General features: G+C 47.2%; 1 protein-coding gene across 1 annotated transcript in view; it reads right to left on the reverse strand.

The window, feature by feature from the left end:
* Positions 1 to 1,918: 1,918 nt before the first annotated feature.
* The window catches only part of PRKAR2B (protein kinase cAMP-dependent type II regulatory subunit beta), a 131,168-nt gene continuing 110,162 nt past the window's right edge, over positions 1,919 to 22,924 (reverse strand). Inside the window, exons 6-11 of the mRNA XM_002712035.6 lie at positions 20,398 to 20,551; positions 12,495 to 12,596; positions 10,296 to 10,370; positions 7,138 to 7,203; positions 6,855 to 6,993; positions 1,919 to 3,960 (exon numbers count right to left, since the gene is read on the reverse strand). Coding sequence (XP_002712081.1) covers positions 3,827 to 3,960; positions 6,855 to 6,993; positions 7,138 to 7,203; positions 10,296 to 10,370; positions 12,495 to 12,596; positions 20,398 to 20,551 — 670 coding nt within the window. The 3' untranslated portion in view covers positions 1,919 to 3,826. The remainder of the gene's footprint in view (positions 3,961 to 6,854; positions 6,994 to 7,137; positions 7,204 to 10,295; positions 10,371 to 12,494; positions 12,597 to 20,397; positions 20,552 to 22,924) is intronic.

Consider the following 22,924-nt stretch of genomic DNA (forward strand, 5'->3'; position numbering starts at 1 on the left):
TATACTTTGTGTGTCTGTGTGGGTGCAATCTGTCGAAATCTTTAGTATATACTAAGTTGACCTTCTGTATATAGATAATTAAAAGTGAATCTTAATGAAGAATGGGATGGGAGATGGAGTGGGAGATGGAGTAGGAGTCGGGATGATTTGTGCATGAGAGGGTGGTTATGGAGGGAAAACTGCTATAATCCAGAAGTTGTACTTTCAAAATTTATATTTATTAAATAAAAGTTTTCTTTAAAAAAAAGATGCCTTGGAACATAAAAAGAACTCAGCACTGAAATCATACACATTTCAATAAAACCTAAAATCCCTTGCTTCATGTCCTGTTTCACTTGCAGCATTTTTACACATTTTAAATGGCCAGCTAGGTGGAGCAGTTTTACTGTTCTCACCCAAGTATATTCCCCCTAGACAGTATGTTAAAACGTATGTGCTAAGCCCTAATGCATATTGGTATGCAAGAAACGCACCTACTTCTTTATGTTTACTTAAGACAAACAATGGGAAGCACCTTTGTTTTCTGGAAAGAATTCCTAACCCCTTTCCTAGCCACATGTACCCATCAGGACCGGGCTGGATGGGACCAGCATTGTGGCACCATGAGTTAAGTCACTACCTGCATACTGAGGTGCTGGTTTGAGTCCCAGTGCACTTCCAATACTGCTTCTTGCTAATGCGCCTGGGAAGGCAGTGGAAGATGGCCCAAGTATCTGGGCCCCTGCCACCCATGTGGGAAACCTGGATGGAGCTCCTGGTTTCTGGTTTCAATCTGGCCCAGACCTGACTGTTGCAGTCATTTGTGGAATGAATCAGTGGACAGAAGATCTATTTCTCTCTCTCTCTCTGCCTTATGAAATAAATAAATCTGAACAACAACAACAACAACATTATCAGGAAGCATCTTTTTTAAGATTTATTTATTTGAAAGGCAGAGTTAGAGAGAGAGAGGAAGAGAGACAGAGAGAAAGAGATATCTTCTTTTTTTTTTTTTTTAAGATTTATTTATTTATTTGAAAGAATTACATAGAGAGAGGAGAGGCAGAGAGCGGTCTTCCATCCACTGGTTCACTCCCCACTTGGCTGCAACAGCCAGAGCTATGCCGATCTGAAGCCAGGGGCCAGGTGCTTCTTCCAGGTCTCCCACACAGGTGCAGGGGCCCAAGGACTTGGGCCATCTTCTACTGCTTTCCCAGGCCATAGCAGAAAGCTGGGTCTCGAATCGGTGCCCATATGGGATGCTGGCGCTTCAGGCCAGGGCGTTAACCCACTGCACCTCAGCACTGGCCCCAGAGATATCTTCTATCCGCTTGTTCATTCCCTAAATGGCTGCAAATGTGGGAGCTGCGCCAAGCTAAAGGCAGGAGCCAGGAGTTTTTTCTGGGTCTCCCACATGGGTGGCAGGGCCCAGGCACTTGGACCATTCTTTGCTGCTTTCCCAGGCTGTTAGCAGGGAGCTGGATTCGAAGTGAATCAACTGGGACTTGAACCAGCGCCCATCTAGGATGTGGACACGGCAGGCCGTTGCTTAACCTGCTACGCCACGGAGGCAGCCCAGGAAGCAGTCCTGAATGAAACAGAGAATTCCCAAATGATAAGGACACTTTGTGACTGATGAAATAATGACATCCACAAGTCAAAATGGAGCTACTTTAATTAGGCAATATTATATATAAATTCCCTAGTTAGCCAAATTTATTTATTTATTGCAATCTGCAATATACCACAATTATTTCTCTCACGTATTACCAAGAGTTAAAAATTTAAAAAAACCAACCCATTGCTGTACAAAAACATACTTGCTGTGTTAGGCCCTGGGGGTTATTAGCTAACGTATGTCCATCTCCTTCATGCTTTTCAATGCATTATATCCTCTGCAAATCATATTAAAGAAATAAGCAAAAGATATTAAAAACAGTAATTCATGTATTTTATTATAAAAGTGTGCTTTATTATAAGGAAAATTTAAATATAACCAACAATACTGAAAATAATGTAACTGGCTTTTATAGCCTTGGTCAAGAGTTCTTTATTAAACAGGCATTTGTTTGCTGTTCCATGAATAGTTAACAATCAGCTTATGCAACAAAAGAGATAACTTGAAAAAGTGACTAAATGATGGACCAGGAATGTGAGTTCTTTGAGTTTTTAACAGACATGTCTTTTAAAATAAATTCTGAAATCAAAAACGAGTCACGTAGAAAGTTCTCTTTTCCTACAAGAAGTCGTCACAAAAATGTCAAACAGCATTCTAAAATGTTAAAACGTGGCTGAAGTTATACTTCACGTACTTTTTACACTTCTTATATATACATTACCCAACTTAACATTCTGACTGTGTTTTCATACGCAAGTCAGACCATACACATTCTCTAATAGGACCACACAGCCACGAAAGAATTTTACCCATGTACAGATTCTTTTGAAACACATTTCCCAAAATGGAATTGCTCATTTAAAAGCAAACAACTGGCTAGAATTAATGTCCCTAGCCATAGGGTCATGAGGCCCAAAAATCATGGCAGAGTATGATGCTTTGGTTGAATATGATAAAATCCATCTCACGTGGCAGTGTAATAAGCACGTCGATGATCAATGAAAACCTATCAGGTTGGAGTTCATGCTGCACCTGTAACTACCAAATCTACATGGAAGCACATGGCAAGGCCTGAGGATTTATTCTGTGTGGGCAAAGGTTCCTTTCATCGTCATGGCTAGTCTTGCTCATATGAGGAATTCTTAAGAGGAGTGGGGGAACTTCACTGGCTGCTGAGCTGCTGAACTGCTGAGCTCATGGGCTGGCAAACAGGCACTGAGAGCAGGTGTTTACTATGGACTGTGTTACACAGGCCCTGCGAAGAACAGCAGCTGCCCGTGGCCAGGCTCAGAAGACCCCAACATATGTGTGGTATAGATGGGTTTTTCTTTTTTAAAGTATTAGATCTTAGGATTTTAGAAGATAAAGTCAGATTTAATAAGATTAGCTAACAAAAAAAAAAAAAAAAAAACCCTTCATGACATCAAATGTCAAAACCACACTTTTCTAAAGAATGTGGAGAACTGCAAAATGAAAAAAAAAAGATATGCCAGATGAAAAGAACGAATTCATGATCTCCAATCTAAAAAAAAAAATTTCTCCAATTACCATATGACTAAATTGCCAGTCCTTAAAACCACTGGAATATGTAGGCTACTGACATCACATCAAAGAAGTCAAAATGTTACTTTATTGCAAAATATAAAAAGTTTTAAAATTGCATATGATGTTGTATACCATTTCACCGACAGGCCAAGGCCAGCGCATAACCTATCAAGCCAGAAGAGCTTTAAAACTAGAATGATTACAATGTTACTATACAGAATGGGTTATAAAAGGAACGTTATGCCATGCCTCACAGCATGATTCCTGCCAAGATCCCTCTCACATGGGCACAGCCTTATATGACATCATGAAGAAGTCAAACACATATCATCCATGGTAACATATTTTAATTATCTTCTTAAACACACATATTTTTAATATATTACAATCATTTGAATAAATCTCTCAGTCAAATAATTTTGTGGAGTAGAAAGTCATTTTACCAATATGTTGGTTTTTTTTTGTTTTTTGTTTTTTATGAACTACTCTTTAGAAAGTGATGTTAAAGCCTACTGACTATTAGGTCACTACGGTGTACTGATACGTCGTAAATGTAAAAAAAAAAAAATGGAAAAAACCTGAAACCACAGAAAATGCTTGGCATCTAGACAAACACATCCTCAGTGGACTAACCACTACTGTGTCACTTTGTCACTATAGGTCTTCTTGCTCCATACTTCCGCTTCATGCAGTAGGTTCAACAATATCCATGTTTGTTCCAAACAGCGCCACTAACTGCTCTTCATACGTGGCTATGTTCCTTTTCATGATCTCCATGCAAGGTCCCAAGAGCCTCTCAAACGCTTGCACATCCATGGCTAAGACGGGGAAGAGTAAACGACAAATCAAACATCTCCAAGTCATGTCTAATGTCCATTCTGCATCTATCGGGAATGCACTGGTGTCTCTGGGCAAACAGTGTAAAAGACAAGAGAAAGCAGCAGCCCTGGCCTCCCTGGGTCACACCTACTGGTGCCCTGGGGTGTGATGTGCAGGGCTGGCTTGTGGGGAGGTGCCTGAACCAAGCTGAGAACAGAATAAGGGACACACCTTGGGACTTTGAAATATAAATGTGCCTGTTGCCAACTTGGTATTATGGATCCCCCTCAGAGGGGGCCATGGAGGGTTTCCTACCCTGTTTCTCAGGGCTCACCATGCTGTGTTGTGAAGATCAAACGTTCCCTTCTACAATTTTTACATTTTTGTTTTTTAATTTCAAAGGCAGAGTTATAGAGAGAGGAAGAGACACAGAAAGATCTTCAATCAGCTGGTTCACACCCAAAATGGTTGCAAGGACCAGGACTAGGTATTTCTATCACAGAAATACTGATTAGAATGCATCTCTTTTGCTTTTCCAGATTGCAGAGGTTAAAAAAAGGGGCATTTACAAGAGTAGGGTAAATGCACATTCTTGCACTGCCAGTAGCATGTAAATAGGTACAAAGAAAACAGACCTGGGAATACATATCAAAAGTCATTAGGGGCAAAAAACTCCTCTGAAAACTACTTCTAGGGGCTGGCACTGTGGAGTAGTAGGTTAAGCCTCCATCTGAGGCACTGGCATCCCACATGGGTGTCAGTCTGTATCCCAGCTGCTCTTCTTCTGACCCAGCTCTCTGCTATGGCCTGGGAAAGCACTGGAAGATGGCCCAAGTCCTTGGGCCCCTGCACCAGCATGGGAGGCCATAAAGAAGTTCCTGGCTCCTGGCTTTGGATTGGCCCAGCTCTAGCCATTCCGGCTATTTGGGGGAGTGAAACAGCAGATGGAAGACCTCTCTATCTTTCCCTCTCTCTAACTCTACCTCTCAAATAAATAAATAAAATCTTTAAAAAAAAAATTCTAAGGAAACATTTTATATGTAGAAAAGCCTTCTATGTACCAAAATATGCTCAAAAAAAAAAAAAAAAAAAATCAGAGCCAAAACCCACAAATTATGAACCAGTGGAGACTAAATAATTTATCCTGTGCATAAATAATTTATCTAATAGAAGGTTACATCTGAGGTAATAAAATCAGAAATTCCTAAGTTATAATTAATGAAAAAAGCAGTTTGCAAAATTATTTAAGAGCAGAAAACCAGGGCTGGGGACCAGCAGCCAGTGCTGTGGTATAGTGAGTAAAGCCATCGCCTGCAATGCCAGCACCCTATATGGCCGGTGGTTCATGTCCTGGCTGCTCTTCTTCCAATTCATCTCTCTGCTAATGGCCTGGGGAAGCAGTGGAAGACGGCCCAAATCCTTGGGCCGCCATACCCACGTGAGAGACCTGGAAGAAGCTCCTGGCTCCCAGCTTCAAACCAGCCCATCTCTAGCTGCTGTGGCCATTTAGGAGTGAACCAGCAGATGGAAGATATCTCTCTTGTCTCTGTCTTACCCTCTCTCTAACTCTGCCTTCTGAATAAAATAAATAAATCTTAAAAAAAATAGAAAAATCTATGCAGTTAAAAAAAGCACAATTGTTAACAGCAGAAATCACAGTGGGGATGATGCTGTGGGTGTCTTAGTTTTTCCTGCATTTTATTTCTTAGACTTTCTTTAATATGAATGCAATTTGTTATAAAAAAATTTAACAGAACTGCACTCATGTCACCTTCCACTGTCTAATAGCTCCACTCAGGAAAATTGCCTGTCAGTTTCTAATTGTCTTCTCTTCTATCTAAGTATATCACTTGACTAATTCACTTACTTAAAGCCTTTTAAAAATGACTGCTCTAAGAAAGTTAATTTTGCGGGTCTTTGCAAATCCTAAAAACACGGCAACTCAGTTTACCCTCTTAAATGGTGGAGCACAGAGTGGCTAATTAGTGTGGAATCTGTTTTTATAAAGAAAATGCCAGCCGGCGCCACGGCTCAATAGGCTAATCCTCCACCTTGCGGCGCCAGCACCCCGGGTTCTAGTCCTGGTCGGGGCGCCAGATTCTGTCCCGGTTGCCCCTCTTCCTGGCCAGCTCTCTGCTGTGGCCCAGGAGTGCAGAGGAGGATGACCCAAGTGCTTGGGCCCTGCACCTGCATGGGAGACCACCTGGATCCTAGCTTTGGATCAGCACGGTACGCCGGCCGCAGTGGCCATAGGAGGGTGAACCAGTAGGAAGACCTTTCTCTCTGTCTCCCTCTCACTGTGTAACTCTGCCTGTCAAAAAAAAAAAAAAAAAAAAAAAAAAAAGCCCTCGCAGTGCCACCTCCCAAACTGTATTTTATATTCATACAGGGATTTCTCACATCTAAAATCCCAGACACAGAGGTTTCCCCACGGAAGACGGCATTTCTGCCAGGCCGCCCTGGTAGGAGAAAGTAACAGGGAACACGTGGCTGTGCCCTGGCACACCTGGGCGGAGGTTCTTGGGCCTGGCCCGAGAGCGCGATGACACCGTGAAAATACTACAGAGCCTCCTCTTTTGAGGGGCAAAGCGTAGGCTGTTTATCTGACAGGTCAGGTAGAAGGCTTGGTGTGTGGGATGCTTCTTTGGATTGCTTAACATGAGATGTTCTTTCATGCACGTACGAAAGAACAAAACACACTTGGATGAAAAAATTGTCAGAGAAGAACAACTGCCTCCACGTGTGGATTTTTACAGGGTGCAGTGGGTTCTAAACCCTGCTGCATTCTGTGGGGACCACCCAGCTCAGAGAGGCGATAAATAAGGGTCTGAACAAGATGAATGCACACAGGGCCGCCTGCGCCCGAGGAGGCTGCGGCGGCTGCCATCCCTACCCAGGCATTTGACGGTCCCGATGGCGTGCGCCGAGGCTGCTCGAGGCTTGTTCGTCACCAGGGCGAGCTCTCCGAAGTACTGTCCCCGGGAGCAGCGGGCGATTTCCACGGCGCCGTTCTCTTCCACTTCCGACTTGCCCTGGCAAGGCGATCAGAAATATTTCTACTCGGCTTATGGGAGACACAAGTGAGCCTTGGTCTACACATCAAAAACTCTACTACATTCCTGCTGATCCGTGGATTGTTAGGACTCATGTTGTGTGTGTGTGGGGGGGGAGCTTACCTTTCTCTTCATGGTAATTTTCACCTCTCCAGATTCTACAATGAAAAAAGAATCCGCCAGATCTCCCTATCGGAATAAAACAACAGAAACAGGGGGTGAACACGCACACGGTGTGACAGACCCCCACAGGTCCCCGACCCCACAGACACAGGCCACCTATTTCTAAACTGACACCACACAACTGACAATTACACACTGTTTCATTCGACAAAGTATTTGTAGTACTTGTCTCTCTACCACAGGGGTTTCTGGGAAAAGTCATGGGACCAATGGCTGCGACAGCCCGGCCTGGCTGACAGCACACGTGGTGACAAGCACAGCCCTGATTCCCAGGGACGCCTCCTGAGCTGAACAGTACACAACGGAAGCTGACGTTGCAGTGCAGCAAGGCACTGCCAAGGCACCCGCATTCCACTTGGGTGCTGGTTTGTGTCTCCGCGGCTCTGCTTCCAATCCAGCTCTCTGCTTGGCCTGGGAAAGCAGCAGAAGATGGTTCAAGTGCTTGGGCCCCTGCACCTGTGTGGGAGACCTGGAAGAAGCTCCTGACTTCAGACTGGCCCAGCCCTGGCTGTTGCAGCCCTTTGGGGAGTGAGCCAGCAGATGGAAGACAGCTCTCTCTACAACTCTGCCTTTCAAATAAATAAATCTTTTTTAAAAAAGTACACAATGGGGGGCTGGCGCTGTGGCACAGTGGGTTAACTCCCTGGCCTGATGCGTCAGCATCCCATATGGGCGCCGATTCTAATCTCAGCTGCTCCTCTTCCGATCCAGCTCTCTGCTATGGCCTGGGATAGCAGTAGAAGATTGTCCAAGTTCTTCGGCCCCTGCACCCACATGGGAGACCTGGAAGAAGCTCCTGGCTCCTGGCTTTGGATTGGCACAGCTCTGGCTGTTGCGGCCATCTGAGGAGTGAACCAGAGGACAGAAGACCTCTCTCTCTCTGTCTCTACCTCTCCCTGTAACTCTGTCTTTCAATTAAACAAAATAAATCTTAAAAAAAAAAAAAGTACACAATGGAAAATAGTAACACAGACATGGAGTTTTCTGGGCTTCTCAAAGTGATTCTAGAAAAATCCAGATATTCCAGAATTTGTTAGTACAATGCAAAGAACAAGTACCAGATCATGTCAGAAAAATAAATGTTGAAGCAGTGGGCGTTTGGCCTAGTAGTTAAGATGTCTGCCTCCTCACTGGAGTAGGTGCCTGGTTTCCATAACTGGCTCCAGCCCCTGACTCTGGCTTCCTGCTAATGTAGTCCCTGAGAGGCACGGGTGATGGCTCAGGAACTGGGTTCCTGCCACCCATCTGGGAGACCTGGATTGTATTCCAGGTCCCTGGCTCCAGTCCCAGCCTGGTACCTGACCATCATGTGCATCCGGGGCATGAATCAATGGATGGTAACTCTCTTTCTCTCAAATAAATGAAAATTAAAATAAATGTTGAATCTAGATTTCTAGAATATAGTGCGGATATGTATGTTTACGAATGCTTAGAAGACAACTAGGCCGGTGCCGTGGCTCAACAGGCTAATCCTCCACCTAGCAGCGCTGGCACACCGGGTTCTAGTCCCAGTCGGGGAGCCGGATTCTGTCCTGGTTGCCCCTCTTCCAGGCCAGCTCTCTGCTGTGGCCAGGGAGTGCAGTGGAGGATGGCCCAGGTGCTTGGGCCCTGCACCCCACGGGAGACCAGGAGAAGCACCTGGCTCCTGCCTTCGGATCAGCGTGGTGCGCCGGCCGCAGCACACCGGCCGCGGCGGCCATTGGAGGGTGAACCAACGGCAAAGGAAGACCTTTCTCTCTGGCTCTCTCTCTCTCTCTCACTGTCCACTCTGCCTGTCAAAAAAAAAAAAAAAAAAAAAAAGACAACTAATACCTTTAGAAAACCTTAATAAGCCCTAAATACCTAAATATAGCATATCTCTTTCCTTTCCATAGATTTTCATAAGAGCTTCATGTTACATGTTTGAGTGTCTTGAATCCTAACAGGGCTGTTACTCTCTGTGTACTTGTGTGTTTGTTTCTAAAACATGCTCTAAGTGTACGTCAACCTGACAGATCTGAGAAAGGTCTGTGGACTGTGCCAATGTCTACTTCCCAGCCTTGACACTGAGAGCTGTGATGCAAGATGCCCTAGAGAAACTGGGTGAGGAGTACATGGGCTCTGGCAGTACTATTTTTGCAACTTCTTACGAATTTATAATTATCGAAAAGCAACCTCATTACAAAGCATTTACACATCGCTCTCTGTCTTTGTCATTTACCAGCGTAATCACCTTAGCCTGCTTCTTCAGTCTGACTCTACTCTGTTCTTCCCAGCCCCCGGCTGTCCAAATCCCTGTGTACGTGGGAGCGGGGAGACTGACTGCAAGACTTATGTGTTCATTTGCCTTCTAAACAGTGATCTTGCCTCAGGCACACAGACCAGGGATCCTGTTTCACTCATGAAGGGACAGACAGTATTTCAGACTGCAGTACACTGCTGCGATATAACACTCACAGAATCTATGAGATTGATTTAAATCATTTGCTCAGTGCTTACCAAACGCAACTGAAAATAAAGTATCATCTGCATGCCTTACCTGCCAACTTCAAATCCTTTCATGGACCCAGCCTTTTGGTAGCCTGGCTCTATCCATGGCGTGTAAGAGCAGAGTTTGAGAAAAGTGCTAGGGGTTAAAGAACACATTGGACCCCATGTGGTGCCTGGAAGTCAATCACTGGGTGAAGGTGATGAGGGTGCGGCCTCAGGCGGTGGCATGGTGACCTGACCACACCCAACTTTACAGTGTCCTCCTAGGTACCTTCCCAGCCTCACTGACCTCATGGGACATACCCCCTGCTTCTCATTTACAAACAAACGACACCTTACTCTTCCTATGTATGTGAACTTCATGCCAGGTACCAATACCAAATTATGGAGAAAGCCATTTGGTGGTTTCATACATATTCATTAGGAGTTAATTATATAGACAAAATATTCAAACAGCTCAACAGCTGCAAACTGACCCTTTTCTTAACAGGTCATTTGGTAGGAGGAATATTCACTTAACCAGTCACTGCACACTCACTATGGAAACATATAACAAATTTATCAACATTCACAATGTGTAGAAACCTTCTGCGGCATGGCCTGGAGCTGAATTACAGATGCTACTCTACCTGAGCAATGATCTGTTCTCCATCGTTGTATACTTTGGTGCCAATCACATCTACTACTTTTAGGCGTTCAGAAACCTATACAGAGGAGAGAAAAAAAAAATACACTATTAGACAGAAACAGACCGGGCATTCTTTCCACAGTGCAGGTTAAACATGAGCAGCCTACAGGCCAAATGTGTCAAACTATGTGTGCATCACAGGGACTTGTTATATTAATTAACTGCTAGCACTGGAGAAATCAATGTTTCATGAAAATTCCAACTCCCAGCTTCTCTTGAGAATCAGAGGACTCAGCACCACTCAGCCTGGTTTTCCAGCTGGTGGCAGCATGGAACCAACGCAACATAAAACCACAGCTGTTTCTGAAGCTGGAACACGTGTTCTCCAATCCGCCCAAGGCCCTTCCTGGCTTGGCTTTCTTTAAGATCCTCGCCTCCCTCCGAAGGCACTGGGTTTCCAGCCCCTGGTCTATTTTTATTCGAAGAGCCCTGGCACTGGAGGCCAGCTGCCCAGCCTGCGTTCTGAGCTCTGCCAGCCCCGCAGAGCCTCGAGGAAGGAGGACCACTAGTTTCGACATTTGCCCTTTGATAAGACGCTGTGGGTGCACAGCGAAGTCCCTCTTTAATTACTCTCCACATAGTTCACAGGGGAGACTAAAATGAGTTTAATGACCAACTGAAAGTGAAGTTGAAGGTTTGGAGTTATGACTACCCACTTTCTCCTGAGTCTCTACCTTCGAAGATGCAAATTGAACAGCTGGCCCCACTGAGAAGACATCTGAGGGGGATGAGGGCCTGAGTGCAGGGCCGTGTGGGAGGACACGGGAGACACTCAACCCGTGCAAAGGCCCTGCAGGACGGAAGGGCCAGGCTCGCCAGGGGACCTGCAGGCAGCCAGCGTGTCCAGATCAGGATGCCGAGGGCAGGGTAGAAGGAACCCGGGTCAGGGTGGGTACAGGACGGGGCACGGGCCAGACTGTGCAGGGCCTCAGAGGCGTTGGGAGGAGGGTCTTAGACAGGAGTACCGTCGTCTGGACTGCAGCAAGCCAGGCAAGCAGTGAGGACGGCACAGAGGGTGACGGTGGAGAAACCAGGAAACGAGCAGATGCTGAAGACAGGGCGGAGAAGATCAGGTGGACCAGACAGGAGGGGCGTGGGCGGGGAGCACGCGGGAGTCAGCAGGAGCCCGGGGCTCCTGGCCTGCAGGCTGGAAGGATGCGCAGGGTCGCCATGCACAGGACGGTGGAGAGAAGCGGGAGGAGGAGACTCTGCGTGGTTAGGTCTGAGGCGTCAACACCGGGCAGCACAGTGCACACCTGCAGTCGGATGACTGAGTCTGGTAACGCAGGGAGGCTATCAGTATACGGACTGTGCTTGAAAGTCATGGGATTATGACACACACGAAGGGAGTAGGAAAAGAGACTAAGGCCGACACAGGCCTGTAATGCCAATCTTAAGAGGAAAGGAAGAGAGAAGAAGCAAATAGCAATGACGTCTGTGAGGCCAGTCGGTGCATGGACCTTGCCTCCCTGATCCTCATATGCAGCGGCTCGCACTTCCAGATACATGTTTATGCTAAGCCTGCGACTACACACACAGATTCGCTACACATGCTGGCCAGCAGCACATCACTTGTAAATAACAAACACACATAGTTATGTGCAGTAAAAGAAATAGTGAGAGCCGGCGCCGTGGCTCAATAGGCTAATCCTCCACCTTGCGGCGCCGGCACACCGGGTTCTAGTCCCGGTCGGGGCGCCGGATTCTGTCCCGGTTGCCCCTCTTCCAGGCCAGCTCTCTGCTATGGCTAGGGAGTGCAGTGGAGGATGGCCCAGGTGCTTGGGCCCTGCACCCCATGGGAGACCAGGAAAAGCACCTGGATCCTGGCTCCTGCCATCGGATCAGTGCGGTGCGCCGGCTGCAGCGGCGGCCATTGGAGGGTGAACCAACGGCAAAGGAAGACCTTTCTCTCTCTGTCTCTCTCTCTCACTGTCCACTCTGCCTATCAAAAATAAAAAAAAATAAAAAAATAAAAATAAAAAATAAAAAAAAAAAAAGAAATAGTGATGACAACTAACACCATTTGATTGCTTCAAATGAAAACGTACTTTTTTCTTACTCAAAGAAACTTTTCCACAGAATCAGAAATCCCTAAGACAGAAGTTTTGAAAGTAAGATGAAAGTATTAGCACATATTTACCTCCAGGGATTTGAGGAATGGCAGTGACTCGATAAAGCTTTCATACATTTTCCTCTTTTTGGCATTGTTTTTCACAATTATCCTCCTGAAGGTTACCCTGTCCTGGAGGCAGAATATGCAAGAGAAAGAGAGTTAAAATTTATGGAGGAAAACATGTGTGGACAAACCATTTTATTTTATTCCCTGGAAGGCATGGCCAATAGGAGGAGAAGCTGAAATAAAAGATTAACCTCGTTATACTCTTAATGCAACTCACTTCATGTTTTGAGTTCTTCAAGCACAACAAATACTACAGAACCATATAAAATGCTACTTCCATGTTTGAGAGAAGAATGCACTGGCCGACTTTTACTGCTAACAAAGTCTGACCAACATACCGAGCTGTACCCACAAGGGGGTGCTGTCACATTGTTTTTAACAAGACACAGTTCTCAGCACTGCCGATGGCGCCCCTAGTGGCCTGCAAGATCACTTTGGTAGGACATGACCAGTGCTTTTATAAAACCAAAAGGAAGCAGAACAGAAATCTTGGGGAACATTCCTTGCAAGATTTTTTTGTTGTTGTTATTTTTTTAATATTAAGAAATACTGAAACATGTTATACTTATCATCCTTTTTCATACCCACATGATGTCAGAATTTTTTTTTTTGAAATGTGAAGGTTCAGAGAACTGACAACTTTCTTAAGGCCTAATTCCACAGTTTATCGGTTGATAGTCTAACATGTTCCTATATATGTCTGTAAATTACATGACCTCAAAAACTTGGAAATTAACAGGAATCAGGGAGATTTTTAAGTATGACAGCTTAAAAAATGATTCTCCTAAAAGTTTATTTTTAAAAAATTACCATATTATTCTAATTCTTAAATAAAAACTCCTAGGGGCAGGCATTGTGACATGGCAGATTAAGCCACTGCTTGGGACTCAGGTCCTAAATGGAGTGCTGATGTGAGCCCTGGCTACTCTGCCTCTGGTGCAGTTTCCTGCTAATGCACCAGAGGCAGCAGATAATGGCCCAAGCGCTTGGGCCCATACCACCCACGTGGGAGACCTGGATGGAACTCCTGGCTTCGGCCTGGGACAGCCCCAGCTTGTTATAGGCATTCAGAGAGTAAGCCAGCTGATGGAAGGTCTCTCTTCCCTCTCTTTCTCTGTCACTCTGCCTTTCAAGAAAATGAAAAATAAAGAAATGAATTCTAAAAAAAACCCCTATAATTACACTGGTTTGGCATTCGTTGATATATTATTATAACATTTTTATTCAAATAAAGATTAGGATAAGCTATTTTTTATAACATTTATTTATTTATTTATTTAAAAGAGTTACTACAGGGTGGAGGGGAGGAATGGGGCGTGCAGGGGGGAAAGAGACCTGCAACAGGCAAGTCTGTGCCAGGTCAAAGCCAGGAACATGGAACTCCATCTGGGCAGCTCACATGGGTGGCAGAGGTCAATGCCCTTGGGCCTTCTTCCACTGCCATCCCAGATGCATTACCATGGAGGTGGATCAAAAGTGGAGCAGCCAGGACTTGAATCGGTGCTCATAGGAGATACTAGAATCGCAGGCAGCAGGTTAACCCTCTATGCCACAAGGCTGGCCCCAGGGTAAGTTATTTAACTAATAAATTATGATGCCAACACGTTAAGGCTCCATTTAAATGAACTAGTGCAGTGGGGAAAGACTGCTCCGCAGGGCGAGTCTGCAGGTGCCCCTCCTGGTTCTTAGGCTGACATCCTAGCTCTCATGTGACTGTATCACATAGTGTGGGTCTTGGGGAGGTGATTAGATCAGGGGTGTGGAGTCTTCATGAATGAGAGTGATGCTCTAATAATAAAATAGGCCCCACAGCGATGCTTGGTTCCTTTCGCCCAACAAGGCCGCAGTGAGATGATGGCCTCTATGCAGCAGGAAGCGGGCCTTCAACCAGACGGTCTCCCAGTACCCTGATGGCTGCTTATCAGGCTCCAGAACCGAGAAATGGATGCATGTGGCTTAAGCACCTCGTCCATGACGGTGTCTTAACATGCAGCCCAAATAGACTAAGAAGCTCAGAAATTAAACAATTCGTTCCCCAAGTTAGTTTACTACCATGTTGGCACTGCTTATAACTGAACTGGTACTCTTAATAGCATTAAAGAGACAAAAAAAGTTTATAAGCTAATTTTACAAACATACTGAAATTATTTCCAAGCCAGGTTCTGCTTTGGAATCAGCTATAGTTGTTTTTTTCTTTAATTTTTAAAATTCTTATTTATTTATTTTTTAAAGATTTATTTATTTGAAAGGCGGAGTTACAGAGAGACAGACAGACAGAGAGAGAGAGAGAGAGAGAGAGAGAGAATATTTTCCATCTGCTGGTTCATTCCTCAAATTCCTGCAACAAGCAGGAGCTGGGCTGATCTGAAGCCAGGAGCCTGGAGCCAGGAGCTTCTTCCAGGTCTCCCACATGGGCACAAGGGCCCAAGAACTTAAGCCATCTTCTGCTGCTTTCCTAGGCACATCAGCAGGGAGCTAGACAGGAAGTGGAGCAGCCAAGACTCCAATCAGTGCCCATATGGGATGTGGGCACTGCAGGCCCTAGTCCCTAATTTTATTTATTTATTTTTTTACAGGCAGAATTATACAGAAAGAGGGAGAGACAGAGCAAGAGATCTTCCATCTGCTGGTTCACTCCCCAATTGGCCGCAACAGCCAAGGCCAGGCCAGGCCAAAGCCAGGAGCCTGGAGCTTCCTCCAGGTCTCCTACATGGGTGCAGGGGCCCAAACACCTGGGCCATCTTCCATTGCTTTTCCCAGGCACACTAGCAGAGAGCTGGACTGGTAGTGGAGCAGCCAAGATTCGAACCAGTACCCATATGGGATGCCAATATCATAGGTGGTGGCTTAACCTGCCAGCCCCAGCAATAGCTGTTTAAAAAAAGATTTCTCAGAACCCAGACTTTAATGACTCAAAATGTCTGCATGTTGGGCTCAGTAATCGATATTTCATAAAAGCTCCCCCAAGTGATTCTGATATTTAATCAGGCTTGGGAACCAGATACTGCAAACTAGAGAAGCTTCAAAATAGCTTGGCAGTTCAGCAGCCCCCCTCTTCACACCCACTGTGACACACAAAGTTCAGAGAGTCCCATTTCAAATGCTTTTACCCCAGTCATTTCAATAATTGCCTTTCTGAATCATCAGCAGTCATACAGATCAGGAAATCTCCCACGGCTAACAGTGACCAAATACATTATTTATAGAGCTACACTGTGCTGTACTGGATTTTTCTCTTGGGACTTGAGTATCATCACACCTGCATATATAAGGCAGAGCTCCAGGCTGTTGACCTGAAAGTTTTCTTTTCTACTCGATTTTCCCAGAGAAGGGGTTGAGTAAGTTGCTCTTGGAAAGCTGGTTTGATGGACAGGCACTGGGAACAGTAGTAAGGCCCGGCTTGGGAAACCCAATCCCCATACCAGAGTGTCTGGGTTTGTGTCTCAGCTCCGCTCCTGATTCCAAATCCCTGCTAATGCAGACCCTGAACGACAGCAGGCAGTGACTGGAGGGCATGGGTCCTTGCTACCATGTGGGATGCGTGGACTGAGTTCTAGGCTCCTGGCTTCAGCCTGGCCCTGTCCCAGCTGTTGCAGGCATTTGGGGAGTGAACTAGTGGATGGAAGATCTCTCTGTGTTTGCCTCTGTCTTTCAAATAAAAATAAATATACACTTGATCTTAGCCAAAAGGCTGAGAAGCGATAAAATAAATAAATAAAAAGCAAAGCAGGCTTGAGGGGGTGGGCATTTGGCCTAGTGACTGAGATGTGCTCTCCCACACTGGAGGGCCTGGGTTCAAGTACTGGCTCGGTTACCAACACGGCTCACTACTAATGTGTACACTGGGAGGCAGCAGGTGGCGGCTCAAATAATTGGGTTCCTGCAACCCACATACGAGACCTAGGTTGGGGTACTGGTTTTCAGGTTAGTCCCTGCCATTGCAGGATTTGGGGAGTAAACCAATAGCAGATGGGACATTTCTCTCTCCCCCACTGTCTCTCACTATATTTGTACTCCAATGTGATGGACAGACGGTCCAACTTTTAGAAAGTTTCAAAAAAAGTCCAGACTACTAAACATCTTTGACAATGTTTCTTGAGTGCTTAAATGCTATACACCCTGAGAAATTCTGGGCCTTGTGCCTGATGAAGGTTTCTACCAAGGCTGAACCGTGTCAGTATCTAGGAGGTCAATGGACAATGCACCCGCTGCAGCCCCCAGGGTGTGTGAGGGGGCTCCGCCCCTCCTGTGGGACCTCCTGACCCTGGCTGGCTGGCAGCACTACCAGGAGGACTGACTGCTTACACTATCCCTCCCCCACGGTCACACGGGCCATAGGACACGCGAGATGCACGCCCCGCCCCGGACTCTGACGACAGGCAATGCTGGGGAGCCGGGTCTGCTCTTGCCGGGAGGTTGTTCTTGGCTGGCCTTGGGGACTCACATCTCCACAGGCCTGTGGGGCTTCAGACGGCGACTTCCTGCCACCTGCAGCAGTTCCAGTTGTCCCCCTACACCCTAAAAAAGTGCCTCATCACATGTTTAATCAGCACAGTAACTGCCTGGTGCTTAGAAAAAAAGGAATGTGAGCTGTCTCGTTTCTCAGATCAAGAGGTATTTTTATCCGCTGAATCCACTTCGGAGTCAAATGCCGAGTTGAAGGATGTGTAACTTCTGTAATGCAGAGAGGTCTCTGGGAATGAGATTATTAACAGATTTCATACCAATCCAGCTTTGTCTTACACAAAAGGGTTTGAAAGAAATGACCTCATAAACGCACAGCAAAAACTATAGAGTGGGGACAGATGCTGTGGCACGGCAGTTAAGACCTCCCATACAGCAGTGCCCGTGTTTGAGATCTGGCTCTGCTCCTTAGTCTGGCTCCCTGTTAATATGCACCCTGGGAGGTAGCAAGTGATGGCTCAAGTACTTGGGTCCCTGCCACCCAAGTAGGAGATGCAGATGGAAGATGTATATGTCTTCTCTCTCTCTCTCTCTCTCTCCCTCCCTCCCTCTGTGCCTCTCAAAAAAAAAAACAAAACAAAACAAAAAAAACAAAACAAAAAAACAGAGCCCCGCACTGTGGCACTGCAGGTAAAGCCGCCGCCTGCAGTGCTGGAATCCCATATGGGCACTGGTTCAAGCTCCAGCTGCTCCACTTCCAATCTAGCTCTCTGTTATGGCCTGTGAAGGCAGGGGAATATGTCCCAAGTCCTTGGGCCCCTGCAACTGGTGGAAGACCCCGAAGAAACACCAGGCTTCTGGCTTCAGATCAGCCCATCTCTGGCCTTTGCAGCCATTTGGTGAGGGAAGTAGTGGATGGAAGACCTTCCTCTCTGCCTTTCTTCTGTCTCTGCCTCTCTGTAATTCTACCTAAATAAATAAACAAATCTTTAAAAAGGGAGTGGGGGGGCAGAACCATAGCATAGTGAGCTAAGCTTCCGCCTGTGGTGCCAGCATCCTAAATGGGTACCAGTTTGAATCCTGGCTGCTCTTCTTCCAATCCAGCTCCCTGCTATGGCCTGGGAAAGCAGTGGAAGATGGCCCAAGTACTTGGGCCCCTGCACCTGCAGGGGAAACCAGAGGAAGCTCCTGGCTCCTGGCTTCGGATTGGCCCAGCTGTGGCTGTTGTGGCCACTTGGGGAGTGAACCAGTAGATGGAAGATCTTTCTCCCTGTCTCTTGCTCTGTAACTCTACCTCTCAAATAAATAAATAAAATCTTAAAAACAAAACCTACGGGGCAGGCTGTTTTCAACTATTTATTATGAAGGTGCATGCACTGTAAACACTTCCTTAAATTGAAGCTGCTGGAAGTAAGGTCTGAGACCAGCCAACAGGCATCTCTCCGGGGCTTGTGGAAACGCAGACGTGCAGGCCACACACAGCCCAGACCCACTGGAGAGCAAATCTGCACTGTACCTGGCGCCCCAGGCGAGCTGGAAGCACTGGAAGCTGGAGAATCACCATCTTAGAGACCGTCTTGCAGAACCAGCTTTAATGGTACCTGATACTTTGCACTCTGCCATCTTACACAAAAAGCATCTCTCGGGGCCCCTCCCTCACCCAGATAGGCCTTTCAGCTCTCAAGTCCTACAGAAGGACCAGCCTGAAGAAATGCACTTGAAGGCACTAATGCCCAGGTCCCAGCGCTGAGATTCTGATTACATTTGTTGGGGCAGGGTGGGGGTGTGCAAGAATGTTTTGGCTCCCCCCTGTGGGGAGCAACTCGGACTATACTGTTACTGGAATTAAGACTTATTCTATGCATCTGCTCTCCCACAATATGGCGCTGGGAGAGGAGAAAACAGCTTCTACACAGCTGCCTCCAGTTCAGCCAATAAACTGTAGGACTTGCTCCTGATTGGAGGAGAGCAGTGTACTCGGCGTGTGGGCAGCCGAGTTAGGATTGGCGGAGGAGGACTATAAAGGAGGAGAGGGACGGCATGCACCGGGAACATCTAAGGGGAACATCTAAGGGGAACACCTGTGCAGCCCCCGAGAGAGCCGGCCGGCGGTGTGCCGCTCCCCTGCGGAAGTGGGAAAGTGGCCAGGGGGAACCGCCCTTCCACGGAGGTGGAAGGGACAGTAGCCAACCCGGGAAGAACCAGCAGCAAACCCGGGGAGGGCCGAGCAGACGAAAGAACAGCGCAGGGTCCTGTGTCGTTCCTCCACGTAGAGGGGGAGCGACACCGCCCTCCCCCATATTCTAGGAAATTCTGATGCATGTCAAGGTGGGAAGCAAAAGCATCAGGTATTTCTTCTCTACACAGCTGCTTTTAAATGCCAAGTTAAAACTGCTGACTGATGGATACCACCAAGAGCATCTGTTTTTGGTGGTTTCTTTACCTCTCCGGATAGAGGAGCCTCTGGCCTGGAGGCAGGATAAGGCCTCCCAAGGCAATTGCAGGCCGGACTTGAAATTCAATCTATCTATGGCACGCTAATTTCTAAGCTGACAATTCTGCATGGCCCGTGGTGAGGTTATAAGCAATGCAAATGGCCCTTGGCAGAAAAAAAGGCTCCGCAGCCCGCAAGATGAGGCTGGATCACCAGGAAGGCCTGCTCAGACGCAGCTCCTGGGCCCAGCTCTGGAGTTTCTCACTCAGTAGGTGTGAGACTCCCATTTTCACGTCCAGGAAGCTCCCCAGTGATATGGATGCTACTGGCCAGGGGACCACATTTTGGGGGGCACCAATGTATCAGATGATAAACACCTCAGAATGCTGTCTGAGAAAAAGCACTGAGGGCTTTATGTGGGGGGCTGTTTGTTAGTTTTGAACACGTAATTGCTCATATTTATGGGGTACAGTATGATGCTTCAATACATGCACACACGTGCGATGTGGACTTGAGTGTCTTCCCCTCGGCTGGTATGTCCTGAGCTCCCGGCCCTCACTGGAGCTCAGTCTTCGTGCCCCACAGCTCAGCATCCAGACCTTGCTGAATAAAGTCCCTGATGACTGACGATCACAAATATACCTACCTATTGGAATTAAAATACTGGGGTGGGCAGTTGGCATAATGGCTAAAACACTGCTTAGGAGGCCCACACCCCATGCCAGGGGACCTGGGCTTAGCTTCCTGCTGACGCGCACCCTGGGAGGCAGCAAGTAACGGCTCTAGTAGCTGAGTCCCTACCACCCACGAAGGAGACCACCCATTTCTGGCTCCCGGCTTCAGCCTGGCCCAGCCTCGGCCAGGGCAGGCATTTGGTGGAGTGAAGCAGCAGTTGGGAGATCTGTCTGTATGTCTTCCAAACAAATGAATTTTAAAAAGGTAATTAAGATACTGTCTCTAGCTGGCTACTGACACTGATAATTTTCACTAATGGTGACATTCAGGTCACATAAACACTCTACTCACCAGGCCCCACAGAGCACCAGGAGAGGTAGCAGTGATTGTAGCTGCTCTGGGTGTGTTGTACATTAAGGCCAGCTCGCCGAAACTCCCACGGTTATCGTAGTTGCCAACACATCTTCCCACACCGTCACATTTTACGTAAATGTCAAATGTTCCTCTGTTGGACATATGCAAATTACAGGTCAGAGTGATCCAAGTGAAATCGCGTTACAATCAAACATTATTTCGGAGAGGAGCCCTGTGTAATAAAGTCTTATCTCCAGCCTGTCGCTCCCCTCTGGTGACAAGAAGCCAGACAAGGGTGTCAGTGTGCACCCACCTGCTCTAGAGCAGCCTGGAGAGATCATTAACTAGACGAGGTCAGTGCCGTATCAGTGCGCGTCGTGAGGAACACGGGACAGTCACACAGTATAAGTGATAAAAACATAACCAAGACTATAACCCAGGAGTAAAAACACAGAAAAGCATCTGAGGGAGCCTACTGCAAACACTGAATGCACTTACTATCTCCAAGCCTAAGAACACTGAGGGTTCAGGGACATTCACGACCTCATCTCACGAGGTCTGTTTCCAGAACAAACACGTACTGCTTTTGTGATCAGAAGAGAGCAGCTATGTCTTGTGACGAAGATAGAGCTAGCAACTCCACGTGAGCCACTGCTCTACAGAACTTAGTAGAGCTTTTTATGATCAACAGCTTAGGGGCTGGCGAGCCACGGCTCAAGTGCTGGCTGCCTGCTTCGGTCACTAAAGCTTTTACTGCGACGTGAATACACTTGTTTGTTCGTGTATTACATACAGCTGGCTCAGTGCTACCAGAGCTGAGGTCAAGGGCTGGGATGGAGCCAAACTGGCTCACGAGGCAGAAAACACCTCTCTCCAGCCCTTTACAGGTCTGGCCTTTCACTTAGGTTAACCCTCAGCCTAAAGTTCAAAATGATAGAGAAATTCAGACCAGGTATCCAACCCTGGTCATTTTCTAGTTTTACTGTGCTCATCTCTCTCCCGGCCACTGGACCACACGCCATCTGGCTCTCAGCCACATTCTTGGAGTGGACAGTGTCATCCCACACAGAGCGTTTTATCGGAGGGAACGTGACTCCAAGGCTTGCTGAAGCCCAGGTGAGGGCACACAGAAGGGATTCTTGGGCTTTGCTGTGCTCGTTAAGCCCTAGCAAAGACAAAACGGGTGTGATGGTGGCAAAAAAAAAAAAAGTGGCTTTTCCGATTAGAAAAGGAAGACTGTAACTGATAAAGGAACACTAGAGGCTCTAGAAACACATAGGAGAAAAGCAGGTTCATGAGTAAAAGAAAAGAACCAACTGGTTTTTAATGTAATTCATGGGTTGGTGCCGCGGCTCACTTGGCTAATCCTCCGCCTTGCGGCGCTGGCACCCCGGGTTCTAGTCCCGGTCGGGGCGCCAGATTCTGTCCCGATTGCCTCTCTTCCAGGCCAGCTCTCTGCTGTGGCCTGGGAGTGCAGTGGAGGATGGCCCAAGTGCTTGGGCCCTGCACCCGCATGGGACACGAGGAGGAAGCACCTGGCTCCTGGCTTTGGATCGGCTCGGCCCAGCCCAGCCGTAGCGGCCATTTGGGGGGTGAACCAACGGAAGGAAGACCTTTCTCTCTGTTTCTCTCTCTCACTGTCTAACGCTGCCTGTCAAAAATAATAATAATAATTCATGGACAACCGTCTCAAGGATATCGCGTACATGTGTAGCCAGTCCTCCTGCAATCACAGCAGGAGTGAGTCCGCGCGAGTTCTCGTGTGCTGCTGTTCCTACAGGTTTCTTCCCTGAAAATGCGCGGCACCAGGCAGTGCAGGCTGGGGAAGGAGCAACAGGGCCAGGAGACCTGGCTGACCTGACCAAGTCTCAGCCCTTGTGTGCATCTGAGTGTTTTACCTTCATCTGAGAAAGGGATCAACAGGATCTAGTGAAAAGGAGAGGTAGCACATACAAATCCAAGGAGGATTTTAGAGTCAAAACTACCCACTTAAAAAAAAAAAAAGGGAGGCACACTGTGTTGTATGGGGTTCTCGGATTCCCCTGCAGCGAAACACACAGAGCTGGAAGCACCCTGAGGCGGCTCAGGGGATGAAAGCTGTCGGTGACACCGGAGCCATGCCTTGGAGTTACTTGTGGGGTAACTGGCTTTGCTCTGTTCCAAGGTCCAGGCTGGTGCCGGAGCTACAGGTCACCAGGGTCATGAGGCGACCCTGGATTCACAGAGCACACACTCATGCATAAAAGACGCTGCCCCAGGGCTGCCACCGAGGCCTCGGAGCTGAACACACATCTACGCAGAGGACAAACGCAATCCAGCAAACCAGGCCGGAGGCCAGCGGTCCTGCGAACACTCATCACTGTTTCACTAAGATGAGGAAACAGAGGCTTGGGTCTCCCTTGGGACTCCTCTGTTTATCGCACAGGTGCATCGTTCTTGGATGGCTTGAAGCATGACTTCGGGTTTCTGAAGTCAGGTTTCCAATATACATGCATGCCTTCTCATCTAACTATAATAACCCCTC

This window comes from Oryctolagus cuniculus, chromosome 3, assembly GCF_051225735.1.
Source record: "Oryctolagus cuniculus isolate XC-2025 breed Fujian yellow rabbit chromosome 3, ASM5122573v1, whole genome shotgun sequence".
NCBI classification, from domain to species: Eukaryota; Metazoa; Chordata; class Mammalia; order Lagomorpha; family Leporidae; genus Oryctolagus; species Oryctolagus cuniculus.